Genomic DNA, 20,707 nt, shown 5'->3' with positions numbered 1-20,707 from the left:
GAAGTAGATCTTCCAAGTTTATGTAAGCAATTAGTTTCCACTAAAAATAACACAGATAAAATCTGTGCATCTATCATGTTGGGTCGTATATCTTACACATCTTACAGACAAGACTTCTGCTGCCACAGTTGTTTTATGAGTCGCTTCAAATATCTAGCAGTGAGGCTTCATTGGGTTACGAGGCCATTACAATGGCAGGCTCCGACCGTTCGGTGTAGGACCTCCATTGAAGCGATGACCAAAGATTTCACAGCGATTGTTCACCCCGCGGGTCGTCTTTTATCTTCAAAAGCCCAAAATAAATTCTTTGTTTCGCAAGGTGTGAATGCAAAAGACGCGTCTTTACCGATTTGACTTTACCTACTTACTGGGGCAAAGGAAGAGGACGTCATTTACACTAAAGCATGTCAGCCAAGCATTTTTCACCTTATGAACTGGCAGAAGAATTACAGCGAGAGAAATTGGTTTCGTTATTTTGTTTCCTGGCTTTTTTGGAAAACATAGAAATGTGAGCCTCTGTTTGAAGTCGGGAAAGATATGACTTCTAACTTCTGTGTTTTCAAACTCAGGATCCATCGTCGCCCCGCAGTGTGCAGTCCTACTCATCCCGGGAAAATGGTTTGGACAAAATGCCCCCGTCCCGTAAAGAGGGTCCCCCCCAGGCCAGCCCCACCTCCCTGGCCTCATCCAGCAGTGCCACCTCCCCGTCCCGTGGCAAAGAGCCCCCACAGGTAGACAGACACACATTTATCTCAAATGGAGACAAGGTGCAGCAAGAAACCCCATTAATATATTAATTTACTGTAGGGTGCATTTTATTCAGCTTTTCTCTTCATGGTTGATAGTTTGTCTCTTTGTTTTTGTTGGATGCTCCCATCCCACAATGGTCCCGTCCACTCTTGGTGTTTCTTAATGTCATCTTGTGTTTTATTTCCCATCCTTCTTCCTCACTGTCTCTTTCCTTCTGTCCTTTATTACTAAGTCCTCCCAGATTTAAAACATTCTTTTTCTTGTTCCACTCTCCCCCAGAGAGAGAAATCCAGCACTCCAGGTATGAAGCCAGGGACCCCGATGTCTCAGGAGTCCAATACCCCAGGACCAAGCGGACCCCCACAGTTCAGACCTGTCCCCGGCAAGCCTGGCGTCGACCCCCTCGGTGAGAACGTCCTTAGCTTTCTTTAATTCCCCTAAAGGGCGCATAGCCTGTGCTTTATTGCTAAAACCCTTCACTGGACTTCAGGGAGACTGTAGATAAAGTGTGAGGCGGACAGCTGAGGACACCGCGGACGAGCAGTTCTTGTTGTACTATTTCCTAATCCTCTTGGAGTGTGCGTACATGCTGCTCAGAGGATCCATTAAACATATGAATCTGTATCTGCAGAGCCGAGCGTTTAGCTCTGTTACATTGGCTTTGTTACACGAAATGTTTCTAGCAACATCGGGCTGCAGTAGTTGGTATGGGTGTCAGCCAGCTCCCCACCACCCACCACCATCTGGACTTAATAAGCAGCTGTGGGCAAAAATATTCTGTGTGCCTCACTTTTTAAATGGAAAGATTAGGGGAGGTGATGGACTGTGACTGTGAGCTGCTTCATAATGAGCCTCCATCTATTCCAGTGTATCATCTCTTTTCTCTTTTCTCACGTCACCTGTTAGCCTCTGCTCCGTTTTCTGTCCGCACACACATCTACACTATTATGTATGCATGCATGCGCCGTCGTAGGTGCACCTACACGTGCAGATGGAGGGATGTAGAGGATGCTAATTTGAGCGCACAGAGACGTACATTGCGTCCCCCCTGCAGGATGGTAAGCTGGCCAGCAGGGGTCAGTAGTGGTCTAGTGCTGATATCATCCAGCCTTTTGTTGCAGCTTATTCACAACCTGTCAGTCACAGCTGTAGCTTGCTTTAAAAGACTCTGCAGAGGGAGTCACCTTAATAACATGTGTATGTTATTCCAACCTATGTGAAAAAAATCAAAAATCAAAATTAAAAATGAAGCTCAGGTCTCATTCAGTAATTTTGCCACCTGACTAATCCAAAACAAAATCCAAAATCATCTTTTCTTTTCTTTCTTTTCCCTTCAGCTCTCGGTCTGAGAAACCCCCTGGCGGTGCAGGGAGCGTACCCACCGGGGGCTTTTGGCCTACCCCCTCCAGGGGTGAATGGGGACCTGCCCGGGGCTGCGGGCTATGGCGCTGGTCTCCACTTGGTCTCCCCCCAAATGAATGGAGCTGCAGCGGCGGCGGCAGCAGCTGCCGCAGGCTATGGACGGTCCCCTGTGGTGAGCTCGACGCTCTGCACATAATTTGTCTTTGCAGTGTCACTGTCATATGTCATACCTCAGCATATAAACCAGTCAGAGGGCAGAAAGAGGGATATTTATGGAAAAGAAGAGAGCAGCTGCATTGTCATTTTTAAAATCTACAGGCTCTGCTCTTCAGAAATCATATATGTCATCTCGTTTTATTTTGATCTTTCAGATTTACGCTGCCTCTGTATGACCAGTTTTAACAAATTAACTGTGATCTCTTCTGTCCTCTACCATGAACCATCTATTTTACTTCATAGTCTTCAGTATTATTTTCTTCCCTATGTTGACTTATCTCTGACTCTTCCAGGTGGGCTATGAGTCTCCACACCCACACATGAGGGTCCCTGGGCTGCCTGCCAGCTTGCAGTCTGCTGCCTCCGGGAAACCGTGAGTTTCCTCTTCTGCTATCATGCAGATCTTCTCCTGTTCACTATTAATGGCACTAGGAAGCTCAGTTTGTCCTCAGAGTTCAGTTACAGAGCTTTAAGAAAACAAAAGATGAACAATTAGAGATTTTGAAGCCTTTTGAGATTTTAAACCTTCGTTAGGCCAAAATGTAAAGCACCAAGGCATTTTATTTTAAATTAGAAAGGTGGTGTTCATGCATTAAGAGCTTGTAAGTGAGTTCATCCTTAAAGCATTTGAGAAATGTCTTTAAAAGTGTTAGCAGTGTGCCTCGTTTCAATTTCTTGTAATATTTCTTACTTTAGCAGATGAATAGCCAGAGTGTTCTGTGATGTTTTAATTTAAACACAGAGATATGACCAAAGTACAAGAGCTTCATGTGTGCTTTTTTAAACTGCATACATAGAACGGTGCCCGTCACAGTAACTTGTCCTGACGTATGGTTACTGCAGCACTGAATCTGTTATCCATCTCTTTCTCTTCCCTCAGCGCCTACTCCTTCCATGTGAGCGCTGACGGCCAGATGCAGCCCGTGCCCTTTCCCCCCGACGCCCTGCTCGGACCGGGCATTCCTCGTCACGCCCGTCAGATCCACACCCTGAGCCACGGGGAGGTGGTGTGCGCCGTCACCATCAGCACCTCGACGCGTCACGTGTACACCGGAGGGAAGGGCTGCGTCAAGGTGTGGGACATCAGCCAACCAGGAAGCAAGAGCCCCATGGCCCAGCTGGACTGTCTGGTGAGAAATAAAGGAGGACAGATAGATGGATGCTGTGCAGATCGGTTTTAAAGCCTGCTGCCCATCTCGTGTCTAGTAATGTTATTTTACTGCTGAAATTGATGTGCTTGCTTTTCACACTTTGAATGATGAATCACCTTTTCAAGATCAATCCTGCAGCATCTTTATACTTTTCTGTAACCACATGCTTTAATTTATATCACATTGTTGAACTACCCAGAATATATCTGTCGCTATGATTTTATAGTGATGCATTTATCATTTTATGATGCTCAATCAGAACAGGGATAACTACATCCGATCCTGCAAGCTGCTCTCTGACGGTCGAACCTTGATTGTCGGAGGAGAGGCCAGCACGCTATCAATCTGGGATCTGGCCACTCCTACTCCTCGCATCAAGGCGGAGCTGACGTCGTCCGCTCCCGCCTGCTACGCCTTGGCCATCTCGCCCGACAACAAGGTCTGCTTTTCCTGCTGCAGCGACGGCAACATCGTCGTCTGGGACCTTCACAACCAGACGCTGGTTAGGTAAGAGGAGGAGGAAGTGGCTGATTCATCGTCTTCACCGGTTTCCTGCAGTCAGATGAGGAGAGCAGATGGGAGTGGGAAATAGCCAGATTATTTTCAGGTTGGGAGACGAGAGACTGATGGAAAAGGTATCGAGTGGGATGTTGAGAAGAGAGGGAGAGTAGTATAAGGAATTGGTGTAATTTTACAATCTGCGCTGTCAGTCATGAAGTAGACATAGCGCCAGGAAAAACTGCACTTGGGGCACCAAAGCAACGACTTTTTTGTAAGTTTGGAGCTCAGGCTGTGCATTTATCTTCTAGCCAGAGTGACGACTTACAGTCTTCCTTCCTATCTGTCTTTAAATGGGTTTTACTGGTGGTTTTCCACATTCACGTGTGCAGCATTCTGCTTTTGACCGTTTTTATTTAAATACAATCTTCAGATTTACCTGTGTAGACACTTGTCTGCACTTATGGAAGTTTCAGATGTTTAAAAGTAACACAAACACTATAAATTTGTGCTTTTGATGCTAAATGCAACTTAATTTTGCTAAGTAAAGATTAATAAAATCTCTGTAGCCTTGAATTCTCTCGTCTATTTGTGGTATGAAATGCTGAGTAATGCAGAAAAAAATTGCTCACTTCAACAAATTGTAAAGATTAAATATTAAATGTACTTAAATGAAATGCAGTCAGGGCTGTGTACCTTAAGGAACGTCTCTCTGGTTGTAGTTTAGTCTAGCTGTGTTGACTACCTTGTGTCTATCCTGCAGGCAGTTCCAGGGCCACACGGACGGAGCGAGCTGCATCGATATCTCCAACGACGGCACCAAGCTGTGGACTGGAGGGCTGGACAACACAGTCCGCTGCTGGGACCTCCGAGAGGGACGCCAGCTGCAGCAGCATGACTTCACATCACAGGTGCGCACACAAGTCTAATACACATAAACCTCATTACCAATAACACTTTACATCTGTCATCATCGCATTTCCTCCCTCTTTGTCTCCAGATCTTCTCTCTGGGCTACTGTCCGACAGGCGAGTGGCTGGCTGTGGGAATGGAGAGCAGTAACGTGGAAGTTCTGCATGTCTCAAAACCTGACAAGTACCAGCTGCACCTTCACGAAAGCTGCGTTCTCTCCCTCAAGTTCGCCTACTGTGGTATGCACACACACACACACACACACACACAGACGACACGTACACACAGATTAGATTGATGGTTTGGTTACATCACACTACCTGAGGGTATCTAATCAGAGGGAAGCAGAACAAATCTTTTGCTTCTCTCATTAGAACACAGAAGCTGTCCTTTCCCTTTCGCCTCTTCTCTCTGCTTTTGCTTCGCAGCCTCTCAGGCTTCTCCATATCTCTCCTCCCCTGAGGCTTTATCTGCTGATGGCCGTGTGTGTTTTTTCCTGTAGGTAAATGGTTCGTGAGCACAGGCAAAGATAACCTCCTGAATGCATGGAGGACACCTTATGGATCCAGCATATTTCAGGTAAAACCCCAGAGTTTAATGCAAGACACGCAGCCTGATCTGATGAGAAATTGTGATCTCTGGTCTGGAAACAATTGAGCTGTCAAAGCTTTAAAAATAATACAAGCTTTTCCATTTCCCTGCTCATCTTCTTCAAATATCAGAGGGTAATTTGGGGACACAAAAGTACCTTTAAATAACAGCTGTGAATTTCTGCATTTTGATTCACTGATGATGTCGTCTCTGTCTTTTTGCTTAGTCTAAGGAGTCTTCGTCGGTTCTCAGCTGCGACATTTCACCCGACGACCAGTTCATCGTCACTGGCTCCGGGGACAAGAAAGCCACAGTCTACGAAGTTATGTACTGAACTCTGATTGGCTCCAAAAAAGCAAACTAATAATCAGGGGGCGGGGCCAAGGCTCCCTCCTGCAGCATTGACTGTACAGAGCGTTGGTGGCATGGAAAGCAAGAGACACTCAACTTGTACTTTTGTCGTTTTGGTTATGTTTGTGAAAGAAAAGAAAGCGAAGCAAAAAGAGGCAAAGTCACATCTCTGGAAAAAAGAAAAAAACTGATTTTAATGCTCTGAGAATGCTGGTTAGTCTATAGCTGCGCAACTGTGGGATTCCTCCAAAGAACTTTTTGGTTTTTGTTTCCTTTTTTTGTCCCTTTTTTTAAAAAAACAAAATGAAACCTCTGTAGTGAACAAGAAATTAGGAAAAAAATATTTTTTTAGCCTTTGAATTTTACGCAAGCAGTCGGATGGCATTGAGCGGAGGAACAAAAGACAAAGGTGTGGGACTGAGAACATGTGGGGGAGGGTTCAGAAAACCCTTGATGGAAAAATCCGGTCCATATTCTGTGCTGTGTACAAAGTCCAAGTCTGAGTCAGCTTGGCCTCGTTCGGCCCGGTCCGGTCCAGCTCTGTCCACAGCACCGAGCCACTCCTCGGGGCGGCAGATGCATGGCAGATGGCGAGACGATGTGGCGTGAGGTTCCAGCTATTTTCTTTTGCTCCTGGTTAAGTTTAAGCAGCAACACGATTGTATCATCTCTAGTGCATACATGACAAGAACAAGGCTCGGTCCTCTAAGGTGTCCTGAGACTCACTTTGTCTTTGTTGTTTTACTGGTTTTTTCCTCCTGTTTCTTTCAAAAGAACAAAGACAAACGTGTTCTGAAGATGTTTGATAGAAACCAAAATCAGACGGAAGACTAAACTCAAACAAGTACTCTCCAGTATCGGGACATCATTGACACTCACTCTGCATTAAGTGTGTTTTTTAAATTTTTTTTATTTTAAATGTATTTGTTAGGGCACATAAAGACAGACAGGTAGTTTCACAGCTGCATCATGAACTTGAACCTTGCTATATATGGACATGTAAATAAAGTTCTCTAAAGGCAACCAAAGACGTAATCTGTGACTGTGAATTTTCTTGGAGTGTGTGTGTGTGTATTTGTTGGCTTTTTGGGGGAGGGGGGGTTTAACTGCAAACCCAAGTCAGGCTCTCGGCAAGTCTGGCTCGGACATTTAAAATGAACCATTTGTTGAATATTTGTTTAAACCCTAACAGCCAGAAAAGCGCGCTCTCAGCGTGGTGCCAGAAAGCATCTTAGAAATATTTAGATGAAAAAAAAATGAGGGATCTGAATGAGGGTGCACACACTGTTCTAAGGGAATACGGTGTTTCTCCAGTCTGCATCTTCAGACATGTGAGAAAGCGTCTTGGGATCCAAACCCACAGCATGAGCGAGCTCTGATTCACAGCTCCTTTGTGACTGGCGCTCTCAGTAAATAATGCCGTCTTACAGTTGTGTGGGTTTTTTTCTTTCTTTTTTTTGTGCAGAGTGAGCTTGTAGTGTGATGAGACAAAGGTGATCTGCAGCACAATAAACTGTGGGATGGGTTATTATTGCAATAATGCCCAAGAGGGAGTTCTTCAGTGATTATGGGTGTCGTGGTGACTGTTCTGCCAAGACAAAGCTTTAACTGCGTGAGAAGAGAACCTGAGGAAAGAAAAACAAAACAAGTGAAGCATTTATTTCCTGTCTGGAGTGTAGGGTTGTTGGCATACTTGTGGATAATGATGCATTTAGCTTCATTTAATTTCAGTTTGAGCAGGATTGAAATGCAGGTTTTAACCCTTCAGTGCCTGCGATCGCAGCGCTGATTTGCCACAAAGTTATGGCTTTTGTGCGGTGCGGCAGCAAGCTAGAGCAGAACGGAAAGTGTTCAGGGAAAATGGATTTCTCACCTGCTCTGGGCATTAGTTGTATCGCTGAGCTGACACTGCCAGACTGAATAGAGATAAATGAGAATGCGGACTGCCAATTAAACACAGCTTTGGAAGGCATTTGTTTGGTTTTGTACTTCAAATTTAGGCCCAAAGTACTGGGATCTTTTTAAACGTCGACACATATGGAAATGTGTGCAAATGAGCCTGGGTATCTGCTTTATTTGATACGTGCAACTTATTTAGAATCCTGAAGAACCTCCAACACATCAAATGGGGTCAGCGGGTGCCTGGTTTTTAATAATTTTTTCCTGTGTATTGTCTGTCATATGCAAAACATTGTGGCATCAATTTGTCTTTGTACTGTCACGGGTCAAACGTCATGTTTAGTGTGCAAAACGTTTTTCAGAAGAAAATGAATGAAGGGATGAAGAGAGAGGTTTGTCGTCAAATCAGGTAAAACTGAGGTGGAGGGAATGAATTTTCTCTCGTTAATCAGATTTTTCTTTCAGCATCCAAACATCAAGACTAAATGTCTGCTTCCATAGTGATTTTACATTTGAATCATTTTACATTAAAGGGAGGGATTGTTGTAGAAGAGAGTGGACATATTCTTCCACAGTGTGTCCTTTGTCCCGTCTCCCTCCCCTCACCAACAACTGGTCACAGCGATTGCCCATCCTTGAGCCCAGCTCTGCCTGAGGTTCCTTCCTGTTATAAGAGTGTTTTTCCTTCCCACTGTCACCAAGTACTTGCTCACAGAGGCCATCTGATTGTTGGGGTATTCTCTGTATTATTTGTTGGGTCTTTACCTTACAAGATAAAGAGATTTTAGGTGACTGCTGGTGTCATTTGGTGCTAGCATTCATGAACCTAAAGATAATTAAAAGCTGAATTTGAAGCCCCTGCTGGTTTTATAGTGTTTTCTTATAGAGTTGATTGATGCCTTTCATTTGGTTCTGATGCAGAGTTTTAGGGAACAAAACATAAATTTGCATGTTTCCTGCATCTATGGCAGCCGCTCCATTTAGGCGGAGGAGATTCCTCAAAGTTTAAAATATATATAAAATCTCCATTATAGAATTCTGTATGCATGGGGCAGAGAGGAGGACAGCACTATTTTGTCTATGACCACCTCTATGAATTTAATGCAATTTAATGATGTTCTGAGTCAACAACCAGAAGAACAACCAGAAAGCATTACTGGCAAGATTTGGTCCAATCACCCTTCACTTTTTACTTGTAATGTATAATGTGTGTGAAGACCAGAGTGATGTAAAAACTTCTGCTTAGACCTGTTTGAAAGTAGAACATTTTGTATTTTCTGATTTCATTTCATGTCGATTTTTCTTTTTTTCTTTTTGTAATGGCCCAATAGCTAGACACCACACTTAGCCAATGCTAACAACAAGCCAGCAGCAAGCTTGTTGTAGCAGCTCCGAGAGACTATTAAACTAACCGAGAGAATACATTTGGACTGGAGGTGCATGGATGGAGAGCCGTGCTCTGCTGGCACATCCTCGGGCATCGCTGCCTCTGCTGTCTGGTATGGACCTGGCTCTGTGCACCTGGCACTGTATCCCATAGTGGGCAAGAAACTGCTGCACAGGCTGCAACATGGAGGGTTGTGTGTGTGTGTGTGTGTGTGTGTGTGTGTGTGTGTGTGTGTGTGTGTGTGTGTGTGTGTGTTATGGTGTTTTATCTTACAGCCACCCTTCAGTTCTGTCCTTAAATACACACGACTCATCACACCTGAGAAGATAATCTCATAATAATTTCAAGTCACAGTGGGTGGAGGCATTTTCATTTTAAAAAGTGTGTTTAACTGCTGTTGTTATCGCGTCCCCATTTCTCACTAAGGACATGGCTGTAAAAAAAAACGGTGTAAAAAAAAAAAAAAAACGGTGTAAAAAGCAACGGCTACCTTGTTAAAAAAAAAAAACTTAATTAACCAATCAGGTGAGGCTGTAATTATACAACTGCCAAAGTAAGCCTGAGCCCTTGAATACTAATAGTACTTGAACAGTATTACTATTCAGGAGCCATTCATCCTTTTGACTTTTGCACGTTGAATTACAGCATGTTATCCACAAGCAGAGCAACTGTGTGAAGGGCCTTGGGGCAGATATTTGGGGGGGGGGGCTTACAGCCATATTATACTGTAGCAACTGTAGCACTTTCTCTCTCTCACACACACACATGGTGACAATGTTTCAACCTTTACAAGCACATAAACCACTCACCCTTCAGAATTTTGAGCTTTGTGTTCAGCAAGGTCATTAACAGCACTGCTCAAATGCTCAGTAATGGTGGTCGTCCTGCTCATGTCTTTCTCTTTTGAGCACCATTTCTTTTGTTTCTTTTTCCTCCCCCTTTTTTGCTTATTCAATGCAATTTTATTTATAAGTTCCTAATCACAAAAACATATTATATTGTAAGGTAAAGACACTACAATAATACAGAGAACAATCACATGACTGGCGAGAGGAGGAAGGAAAAAGTCCCTTTTAACAGGAAGAAACCTCAGAGGGGCAGCCATCTGCAGAAAGCACACACTGCAAGAGAGTTTCCAACAGCACATTAGCTAGCTGGTAACTTCAGTTGCTTTTTCTCTGGCCTTGAATCATTGTGGCAAAGATTCATTCTCACAGTGCTGCTGTGAGATTTGTAAAATAAGTTATCTAAAGAACACTTGTGCACAAAAATACCAGCTGACTCTGTGGAAAATAAATGTAAAGTCTGGAATATGAGTTTTAAAAACTTGGCCACCATGAAAGAGAAAGAGAGATACAGACGGCACTTCTACAAAAACTGGTGAGCAAGACACCAGAGCACCAGAGCTGTACATAGTGCAAATTTGTGCATGGGAGAGCAGTGTTTTATGGTTTATGAAATTAATTATCATCAGTGTTGGTCAAGTTACTTGAAAAAAGTAATCAGTAACTAATTACTGATTACTTCCCCCAAAAAGTAATCCCGTTACTTTACTGATTACTTATTTTCAAAAGTAATTAATTACTTAGTTACTTAGTTACTTTTTAAAAACACGGTTTACAACCTGAGTAGGTGATAAAGCGATAGATCTCGCAGCCCAATTCTACTTTTTCTGCACAATCCATCATACAAAATGTAATCAAACTTGTTTTATTAGTTTTAATCTTTTAACTTTATGCATCAAGCAAAAATTTAATTATATGCAACATTCACTGACTGGAAGAAATTTGTTTAACATTTAAACCTATTTTCTGCACATTCCAGCACATAAAATATTTTTTTGTGTGTGTTTACACTCACTCTTTCAAATAGATGCAAGTAAAACACAGCAGAAAATAAATAACATCAAAGACTCAGCGGTCCTGTTGCTCTATTTTCACCTGTAAAGCAGGAGCGGGGTAGGCGGAGGTTTACCCTGGTGCAGGTGTGCCGCGGTCAGTGGAAGAATCCGCGAGTTTCTCTGTGAGTTTCCCATTAACTCATTGCGCACTTGGTGCTTGCTTGGAAGTTTAGGGGTTTTTTTCGCTGTAAAAAGAAGTTTTCTTCCCACGCACAGCGGACACTGATGTTTTTGTCACTTTTTATGGAATCAAACTCAAAGTAAGGTCAGTACTTCCACGCTTTAAAGGCTGCACACTCATACTCTCTCCCACAATCCATATATGATCCATTGTTGATCTGCACACAGCTGTTGTCACGAACGTCGCACTCGCTTACGTCACTGTCATGAGACATTCTCGCCAAAAATCACGGTTTTAGTAACGCAGCGTTCCTACGAGAAAGTAACGGTAATCTAATTACCGTTTTTGCAATAGTAACGCGTTACTGCCCATCTCTGATTATCATTAATTTGCATATTCTGAACACATTTTAATGACCACTGTGATTTTTACGACAAAGCCCACCTTTCAGCTTTTGGAGAAAAGACCAGGAATTTAAATATGCCCCAAAGGACTTTGGGTTAAAAACGTCATAGTGCATGTTTGAGGTATATTTTTTATTTCCAAAAACAATTGTTTATTTAAAACAGTATAATGTGCTACATACTGAACTTAGATGACAGAAACCAACCATCATCAATCATAATGCACTACTATCGATCCAGCATTGGTATTGATACGGTTGATATTTAAATCGCTCCACCCACCTCAAATATGAACCTCTTTCTACTTCTGTGCCTTGCTGTTGACTGAAGTGCCAGTGTACCAGTGTGTGATATTTTGATGTGGTTAAATTGTGCATTGAACCTTGCTTGGCTGGATTTAGCACCATGTGTTTGCAGCATTTGTTTGTTACCTGTATGGTGACAGATTATAACCTCCGCAGGCTTGTTTTTGGTCTGTTATGTTGTCAGGCAATGAACATTTGTGCTAAACTGAAATGTTAAGCAAGGACAGACAGTTTTATGCGTGTGAAGAAAATAGTCTTTGTAACCAGTGGCTAATACAGGCAGCCTACTGGTAGTTTAATGATAGGAACATGAAAATTTAAATGTGCTGAATACGTTTTAAATGAAAGTGTCTGAGAAAGCGGGACAGAGTGTCAGTTTGATAAAGCATGTGATGGCCCTGTGTCTGATACTGTTTTTGCACAATATGATAGAGTTCAGTCCAATAATTCAGGGTTATTGTCTCACTTGAGTTCCTAGAAAGAAATTACCCCACACCACCGGCAGCAATGATTAGGGTTACAACCTGCCTTTAGAGTCAGAACTCTTTTTTTCCCTTTGCGGCACAGATTCAACACATTCCTGGAAACATTCCTCTGAGACTTTGGTCTATATTGACATGACAGCATCACACAACTGTTGCAGATTTGTCAGCTGCACATCCACAGTGCAAATCTCTCATTCCACTAAATCCAAAAACTGCTCTATTAGATTGAGTTCTGGTGGCTGTCGAAGCCATTTGACTACAATGGCTTCCACAGAAACCCGTGTAAAAGGATTTGCTACATGATGTACTATTGTACTAGCACTGTGGTCATGAAGGGATGGATAGCAGCAATTCTCGGGTAAGCTGTGGTGTTTAGACAATGCTCACTTGGAACTAAAGGACTCAAAGTGTGCCAAAAAATCTCTCTCACACACTATTCCACCAGCATCCCCAACCTGAACCGCCGGTACAAGGTTACACTTTTCGTGTTGTTTATGCCAAGTGCTGACCTTACCATCTTAATGTTCCAGCAGAAATCAAGACTTATGTTTTTCCAGCCTTCTGTTGTCCAATATTGGTGAGCTTGTGCGAATCATAGCCTCGGTTACCTGTTCTTAGCTGAAAGAAGTGGAACCTGGTGTGGTCTTCTGCTGCTGTAGCCCATTTGCTTCCAGGTTAAACATGTTAAGGATTCATAGATGCTCTCCTACATGTCATTGTTATAGCAAGTAGTTATTTTAGTTATTGTTACCTTCCTATCAGCTTGAAGCAGTCCTGCCATTATCTGCTGGCAAATTTTCACCCAGAGAACTGCTGCTCACTATATACTTTCTCGTTTTTGGACCATTCTCTGTAAACCCCAGAGATGGATGGTTGTAAAAATCCCAGTAGATCAGCAGTTTCTGAAACACTCAGCCCATCTCATCTGGCACCAACAACCTTGGCTCATTCAGAGAGACTTAAATCACCTTTTCCTCCATTCTGATGGTCAGTTTGGACTTCAGACCGTCTTGCCCATGATTACATGCCTAGTAGGGGTGCAACGATACACAAAATTCACGGTTCGGTTCGATACTTTGGTGTCACGGTTCGATATTTTTTCGATACAAAAAAAAAGTTCATGCCTTTTTAATTTGTCATTTATTAAAATTATAAATATATATTTTAACTCAAAAGTACAGTTTTTAAATTTAATGTTGCTGAAACAACAAAGTAATAAAAAAATAAATCTATCTGATCGAGAAATCACTCATCTTTGGAAAAGAGAGTTTATTACAGAGAAATGGCTCTTTCAAAATAAAAGCTCTACTATACGCTTCTTCTGGGCTATATTCTCAGCAGCATATTAAACATATCAGGTCCCCATAAGGAGAATCCTGTGCTAACGGCTGTCTAAATGACTCGGGTAAAGTTTGTAGCATGCGTGCTTGTTGTTTTTGTCTGCTTCCACTTGTCTTTGCACTATGATGATGTCGGAGTAAACGTGCAGTCATATTCGTTGTGTTCCCACTAGTGCTGTCAGCGTTAATCTCGTTGAAATGACGTTAACGCCACAACACGGCAAGTTAACGAGCTACTGCGGATCGCCCCGTGCGTGGGGCTGGACGGCCAACACGTTAACGAGCTAACTGCGCTAACGCACTAGTTCCCACCCATGTAATTGAGCATTGTGTGGCACATCCAACATACTGTTTTACTTTAGTCCATGACGCGCTTACCTTCAGGGTCATACGTCACATGAAAACCAAAATAGTTCCAAACGCCAGATCTGAATGAGGGTGGGGGAGGTTCAATTTGCCATGTTGCAAGGAGAGCTTAACTTCTGTCTCGCTAGTTTGCCCTGCGCTCAGTGAATCTGTGTTCGACTACTCCGCCTAGGCTGCACTGTCGAGCGCAGATCCACTGAGCGCTCAACACAGACAGCATCGTCAGAAGGAAAGTTGATCAAATAAATTAAAAATTTTGTATCGTTCAATACACATGTGTACCGAACCGAAAGCACTGTATCGAACGGTTCAATATCGATATGAGTATCGTTGCACCCCTAATGCCTAGATGCATTTAGTTTGTGCCACGTGATTGGTTGATCAGGCAGCTGCATTAATGAGTCGTTGAATAGATATGCCTAATATAGTTGCCATGATTCGCCTCCACAGCCCACAGTGATTGTCTTTATATGACACACTGTTGTTTTACAGCAATCATAAGAAAGTGGAGATAAGTAGATGGTGTAAAGTTACATGACGAGACCATTTCACTGCACTCCTCTCTGCTCACCTGTGATGTGTACGCATGCCGTACAGGTTCTGCAAACAGTAATGAGATTACGGTAAACAATGGAATCAGTTTCTTTGGTGATTAAACTTGCACCTCACAGCAAGGTCCTACTGGCTGACTGGGGCTTTTGTGTTTGTTCTACCTGTGCCTGTGTGGCTTCCTCCCACAGTCCAAAGACATGCATGTTTGGTTAATGGCTCAAAATTGCCTATAGGTGTGAATGTCAGTGTGAATGGTTGGCTGACTCTCTGCGTTGGCCCTGTGATGGACTAGTAATCTGTCCAGGGTGTTCACCGCCTCTCAACCTACGACAGCTGGGATAATCTCGAGCCCGAAAACTGCTAAAACGAAAGTTAACATTTGGCTCACATTAGGATTTGGTTTTCTTCTCCACAGTGCAGTCGGTCCCCTGTGTATCTAGGTAGTGCTATCCATCTTCAACAAAGCATGCTCTCACCACTGTTACTTGAGGCTGTTACAGAGACAATAGAGAGAGGAGATGCATGTTAGGGAACTTTTCACATTGGCCTCATTTTTTTAGCTTTCATTTCTAGAGATGTTAAAATTTACACCAAAAGCAGAGCACCCACTGCCATCCCCATAGTAAAATAATTGACACAGAAGACACTGGAAAGGATGAACACAAGTTTGGTTTATTTTTCACACATAGTATTTCTTTTACAGCACGTGGGAAAACACTTCAGGAGGGAAGACCCAGTTAAAAAAAAGGAAAAAAAGGAGGAAGTTCCTTGGCTTTTTAAAAGAGAAACTTTACATGAACTTGTAAAATGGGGGGAAAAATAAGTTTTGAACACTGTTGGAACAGAGAAGCACAAGCAGGGGAGACGTGTTACCTACTGTTAAAGAAAAGTATCAAATACAATGTCCCAAATATTTATGCTATACCACCAAATGCATAGCCATTATACAGCATCATTTTGAGTAGATTACAAGCTTGTGTATGAGAATATTGTTTAGATTTGCCTGTGGCTGTCAGGCAGAAAGGGAAACAGGCAGGCAAAGGCATTAAACTGTACAGATTATCTCTGACTCCTGGCTGGTACACGAGCCATCTCAGAAGTCTCTCGTAAATCTCCTATTCTGCATTAGTGCTGCAGCAAGAAGCATGGAAGAGTCCTGCTGACATTTTATACAGATGAGCTAGATTGCAAACTGTCACGCTAAGATTTTCTTGTGTAAAACTGCGGCTGTGAGACCGTTCGCTGTATTTACCGAACGAAACCAGATTGATTTTGTTCTACCAGCAGTGGAGCTTTAATGCAACAAACATGCAATAAAAAGTGGAACCTCGATCGATCAATCAATGGCTAAATCTATATTTTCATGTCGCAGCCAACTCCTGTTGTACACGGTCCACAGACTCAACAGAAACGGCTTATTACTACACAGTAAAGACTGAAAACAGACTAAAATACACGCACTACCACTTTGGAAAAAAAGGGGGATAATAAAAACAAGGAGTGGACAGAGGAGCTCTTTTTTTTTCTTTACACTGGATTGCTGATGTTGTACACCCTCTGCCCATCACCATTACCAAGGATAAAAGGTACCCTGATTTAAAAAAAAAGACAAAAAAGTAGTCCCACCTGTGTTCCTCTTGATATTCTGTCTCCATGTGTGAGTGCATTCCTCCCCATAATCATAGGCAACCCCAATACATAAACACATCATTACATAAGACAAGCAATCACTATTAAAAAAAAATATTCAGAAATTAACGAGTAATCAAAGAAAATCTTGAAATGTGCCTTTTTAGTCTAAACATTGGTGATGCATGTTCTACAGAAGCAGAGAGCTCCGATATACAGTTTGCCTGCCAGTTTGGAATATGATACAAGTAGGAATCAAAAGTAAGGATTATATTTAAAGAAGTAGCTTGATATTTTTCTTATTTGCTGTCATAACAAGAATTAGAAAGACTGATAGTACTCTCATGTCTGTACAATAATTACAAGGCCTGATAGCTTAGTACACAGAAACGAGAACGGGTAGCCTGACTCTGTCTGAAATGTAAAGAAAAACCCCTAAAAACTCCTTACCAGCATCTCCAATGCTCATGCGTTTATCCACAAAAAGCCAAGTAAAAGCCGTACAACGTGCTAGAATACTTCAGAATAGATTAATACTCAGTGTAGCCACAGAAGAAAAACAGGGAGAATCATCGTTTTACTAGCCTGCTATTAGTCAGGGCCACTAATACGCAAGTAAGCTTAGCCCACAAACAGAAAAGTGGAGAAAGTATTAACCTCGACTTCAGCAGCGTTTGAGCGATCTGATGTGATATATGCAGACGACGCCCTCTGTGACATTTGTGGTGCTAAATGTGAAGGTGGCCACGGTAACGCATCCAATCTGAGGAAGCACCTGGCCAAACTTTATTGATGGCATGCAAACCAAATTCACCAAAAGCACCTGTCTCCAGCTTGTAAGGACATATTTATGCTGGCTGACTTTACGCCTGTGCTGGTTTTTAACCACTGGTTTAAGAACACATTGGTACAGAAGCTTGGAGAGTCACACACTACAGAGAGGGAGATGTTGCAACAGTTTGAAAACATCAGGCTTTCTGGAAAAAAAAAGCCCTCTGATTTATGCATTTATTTTATTTTCTGAATGTTGCCATAGTAACGATACCAATGCTGCTATTGGTACTGGATCAATACTACCCTGACAGGATTGATATGTAGTTTCTGTCCTGTAAGTTTAGCGATTTGTGTTAAATTAACAAACAGGCACTTTGAAAAATGTCTGAACCCTTTTGTGTTGTCACGTCTGTTTTATTTATAGCCTGAACACACAACAGAAGCTGACCCAAAAATGCCGGCACATTTACATCCCAGGTCTCCAAAAACCCCAATTTTAAAATATAAGAAAGGCTGAAAGTTGTGTTTCTAACTAATTCGTGGAAAGTAAAAATCACAGTGATTTAGCTGTCATTAAAATGTGTTTGCATAGTGATGATGATTCAGCTCATAAATCACGACACGCTGCTCTCCCCTACACGGTGGTATGGAGCTGTTTGCATGCAAAGCGACCGGTCTGGCATAAACGGGCCAAAAGAAGCTGAACTCATGGACGATACTGATTGCACTGTTTGTGACATATTGACACAAGTTATTTTCAACTATTTTTATTCTGGCTGCACTGAAACTTCAGCATGCACTTGACAGCGGTAAGGTGTTTAAGCCAGCTAGTGTGGTGCATCAAATGTCAATAAAAACCGATTTGTACGCTCTTAAAAGAGTAAAATGCTCTTTTGGGCACCTGTTTTCTGTCTGTTGGCCAAGCTACATTGGAAGGCTGCTTGCGGCGAATTTACAGACATGAGAGTGGCATAAATCTTCTAATCGTAATCTCAGTGAGCAAGTGAAAATGTAAAAAATTCTTTAAGGTGTTTAGCATCTCAGTTAATAGAAATCAATAGCTTATGAAACAAGAATTAGCCCGAGCACTTGAACACTAGCACGTAAGCAGGCAGGCAGAGATGGAGATAATGACTCTGATAAACATGTAATCTCGTCTGTAAATGAAAACAGCAACTAGTTGCATAAAATTTGAAAGGAATCGGATTAGTCGCTGCTTAGTTGGCTGCTGATGATAGCGTAAACGAGTGGTGTTAATTTGCCCCCTCGTCCGCCTTACAGTGAAGCTGGCGTGCTGCTACTTCATCTAGCTGACAGTGCCTTTAATGAGAGTGAGTGCAGCGCCCGGTGTCAGGAGAACAATCCAGAGGAATTAGAATGAACAGCTCGGCTGATGTTCTCTGTTTGTGTCTCTGGGCCCTGGGAGAATCCCATTGACTCCGCTGCTCATTAGACGCTGCCTTTGTCAGACCAAAATAAAATAGATATTAGCAGTGAGACGGGGAGCGCTGCGGTGAATGTTTAATTGGGTGCTCTATGTGTTGTGTGTGTTTCTCTCTTCATACGAGTACCTCAAGGGGGTGGAAGCGAGTGTGTGTGTATTCTAGCCTGATGCCGCGCGCGTGTGTGTGTATTAGCAGGTCTATGTTTCACGTCAGTGTATGTGGATATCTGAAGCAGCCCCCTTCCGTCTCGGAGCGTCATCATTCCCCAGCTCCTGACACCTCTCGCTGGGGAGATCGAGCTGCGGCGTCAGCCTCATTAAGGCTTCCACTGTCTGGCTAATGAATCGATTGTGTGGTATCAGTGCTCCTGGCTGGCGCTCCCACAGTGCCGCTCCGCACCTCCTCTGGGGGCCTCCCTTCCACTGAGCTCTTAATCAGGAAACAGCCCTAATTACCCTGCCTCCCTCCTCCTTCTCATCGTCCTCTTCCTCCCTTTCATTTCTTCCTTCCGCACTCACTCTTTCTCTTCTCCTCATCTTTCCCTCTTTCTCCTCCAAACTTTATCTTTATGCTCCACCGCCCTTTTCCTTTGTCCTTCTTATCTTGCTGCTCCCCATTCTGCCTCTCTCTCTCTCTCTCTGCTATCATGCCTCATCCTTGGGCTAAAAGTGGAAGGGGGAGGAGGGGAGATGGCATTTGGGAGCTTCCACAGTAGCTTATATCACAGCAAAAAAAAAGAGAGGGGGGGGAGTGATGTTTTGGGGGTAAGAGTCAGGAGGACTCAAGACGACTGAGACGGAGGTGCTGCTGTTGCTGATGTAATGAGGATCAGGAGTGGTTGGCAGAGTGTCCCGCCCCTAAAATCTCCACCTTGTCTCTTCCCATCTTGTCCCGGCCCTCAGTACACCACCTCGTACACCGTGGCCTTCTTGTCCCCAGAGCCAGTTACTATGTACTTGTCGTCTGGGGAGACGTCACAGCTCAGCACTGATGAAGACTCCTTGGACTGGGAGTGTTCGAGAGGTGGGGGGTGGGGTGAGAGAGAAAGCAAGAGGGATGTGATGATAAATGGATGAAGACAGATGGAGAGAAAGGAACACAAAGAGATGTTAGAAAAGATGTGACTCATCATTTAATACTCAATCATACAAGACATATTTGCATTTCAAAACAGTCGGCAATTATTTCCAAACAGACAACTCCACAGCTCCAGGATGCTGACTCATTCGTCTGCTCCAGTGTGAGACACTGCCACATTAACTCCAGGTTTTAAGCAGCATAAGCCTGGTAGCCTCAACTGGAAAAATGCACAATCCTTCCCTTTTATTCGCTCTCTTTTCCCCCCTGTATCCCAAAGACAGACCTGGGCACCTGGCTTTAGATGATCTAAAGCTACTTCTAAACCCCACCTCCCCCTTTCACCTCCTTTCCCCCCTACTGTTCCATCATCATTTATCTTCCTCCCTTTCCTCCCAGACTCTCCTCCTCCTCCAGCACCACTCTCTATCCTCTTAGGCTCCCCTTTCACTCAGGCCCCAGCTCTCGTGTCGACTCCTCCTCTCCCTCTCTAAACTTCTCTGCCCTCTCCTCCTTTCCTCGCTACAAGCTCAGCGGGGCTGTCAATCATCAGGGCACTGGTGAGAGGCCATTTCACACAGGAATCCTCAAACTATAACAAGATAGCAGGAGGGGAGGGGGGAGGGGGGGCAGTGACAGGTTAAAGGATGAGTTTGAAGATGAGAAAAGTAAAGAAGACATTGAAAAACCCAGAGAAACTTAAAACTCTGATTTACTTTTTGGATGTCTGTGACTTTTGTCTGCTTTCTGGAAAAAGAGTCACAGGGTTTATTTGATTCATCTTTTAGCCTAAAATGTTCGGTAACACATTAGTTACGAAGTGAACGAGCTAAAAATAAGTATCAACATTTAAGAACTTGTATATAAAAAACCATCTTTGTGATTGAAAATGTGAAGCTGCATGCTACCATGTGACGTGAACACGGTGGCATGTACCTGGCAGCACAGATTTTCAGCTAATGTGCCATTTAACTGTCATATTTAAAATTTATAGCAGGGAGAATGAACATTTATAAAAAGCAACATTTCAGAATGATAACACAGCTTGTTTTGTTGAGCCAATACCGCTGAAAGGATGAGAGCATGTTTGGCATTTCGGTGCGAAAAACAGCTCAATAAAAGCTGAAAAAAGGAAGAGGGGAAACCTTCATGGTGTGAATACCGGCTGGACAGTGAAACAAGTGGATGTCTG

The 20,707-nt window shown here is 43.1% G+C and overlaps 2 protein-coding genes across 8 annotated transcripts in view; one reads left to right on the top strand and one right to left on the bottom strand.

Moving 5' to 3' along the window:
• The window catches only part of tle2a (TLE family member 2, transcriptional corepressor a), a 34,232-nt gene extending 28,095 nt beyond the window's left edge, over window positions 1–6,137 (top strand). For all 6 annotated transcript variants that reach the window (XM_005734089.2, XM_005734088.2, XM_005734087.2 and 3 more), the window contains exons 11-20: window positions 570–731; window positions 1,030–1,156; window positions 2,088–2,284; window positions 2,622–2,701; window positions 3,209–3,458; window positions 3,739–3,986; window positions 4,741–4,888; window positions 4,978–5,128; window positions 5,392–5,468; window positions 5,707–6,137. In XM_005734089.2, the coding sequence (XP_005734146.1) occupies window positions 570–731; window positions 1,030–1,156; window positions 2,088–2,284; window positions 2,622–2,701; window positions 3,209–3,458; window positions 3,739–3,986; window positions 4,741–4,888; window positions 4,978–5,128; window positions 5,392–5,468; window positions 5,707–5,814 (1,548 nt within the window). In that variant the 3' untranslated portion in view covers window positions 5,815–6,137. The remainder of the gene's footprint in view (window positions 1–569; window positions 732–1,029; window positions 1,157–2,087; window positions 2,285–2,621; window positions 2,702–3,208; window positions 3,459–3,738; window positions 3,987–4,740; window positions 4,889–4,977; window positions 5,129–5,391; window positions 5,469–5,706) is intronic.
• Window positions 6,138–19,251: 13,114 nt separating this feature from the next.
• Window positions 19,252–20,707, bottom strand: part of tle2b (TLE family member 2, transcriptional corepressor b) — a 73,101-nt gene continuing 71,645 nt past the window's right edge. For both annotated transcript variants that reach the window (XM_005734083.1, XM_013911120.1), the window contains exon 20: window positions 19,252–19,444. In XM_005734083.1, the coding sequence (XP_005734140.1) occupies window positions 19,337–19,444 (108 nt within the window). In that variant the 3' untranslated portion in view covers window positions 19,252–19,336. The remainder of the gene's footprint in view (window positions 19,445–20,707) is intronic.

The sequence above is a fragment of the Pundamilia nyererei genome, unplaced genomic scaffold, assembly GCF_000239375.1.
Source record: "Pundamilia nyererei isolate P.nyererei 1_Seehausen unplaced genomic scaffold, PunNye1.0 scaffold00056, whole genome shotgun sequence".
In the NCBI taxonomy this organism is placed as follows: domain Eukaryota; kingdom Metazoa; phylum Chordata; class Actinopteri; order Cichliformes; family Cichlidae; genus Pundamilia; species Pundamilia nyererei.
The sequence above is the reverse complement of the archived record's forward strand: the minus strand, read 5'-3'. Positions and strand labels throughout refer to the sequence as shown.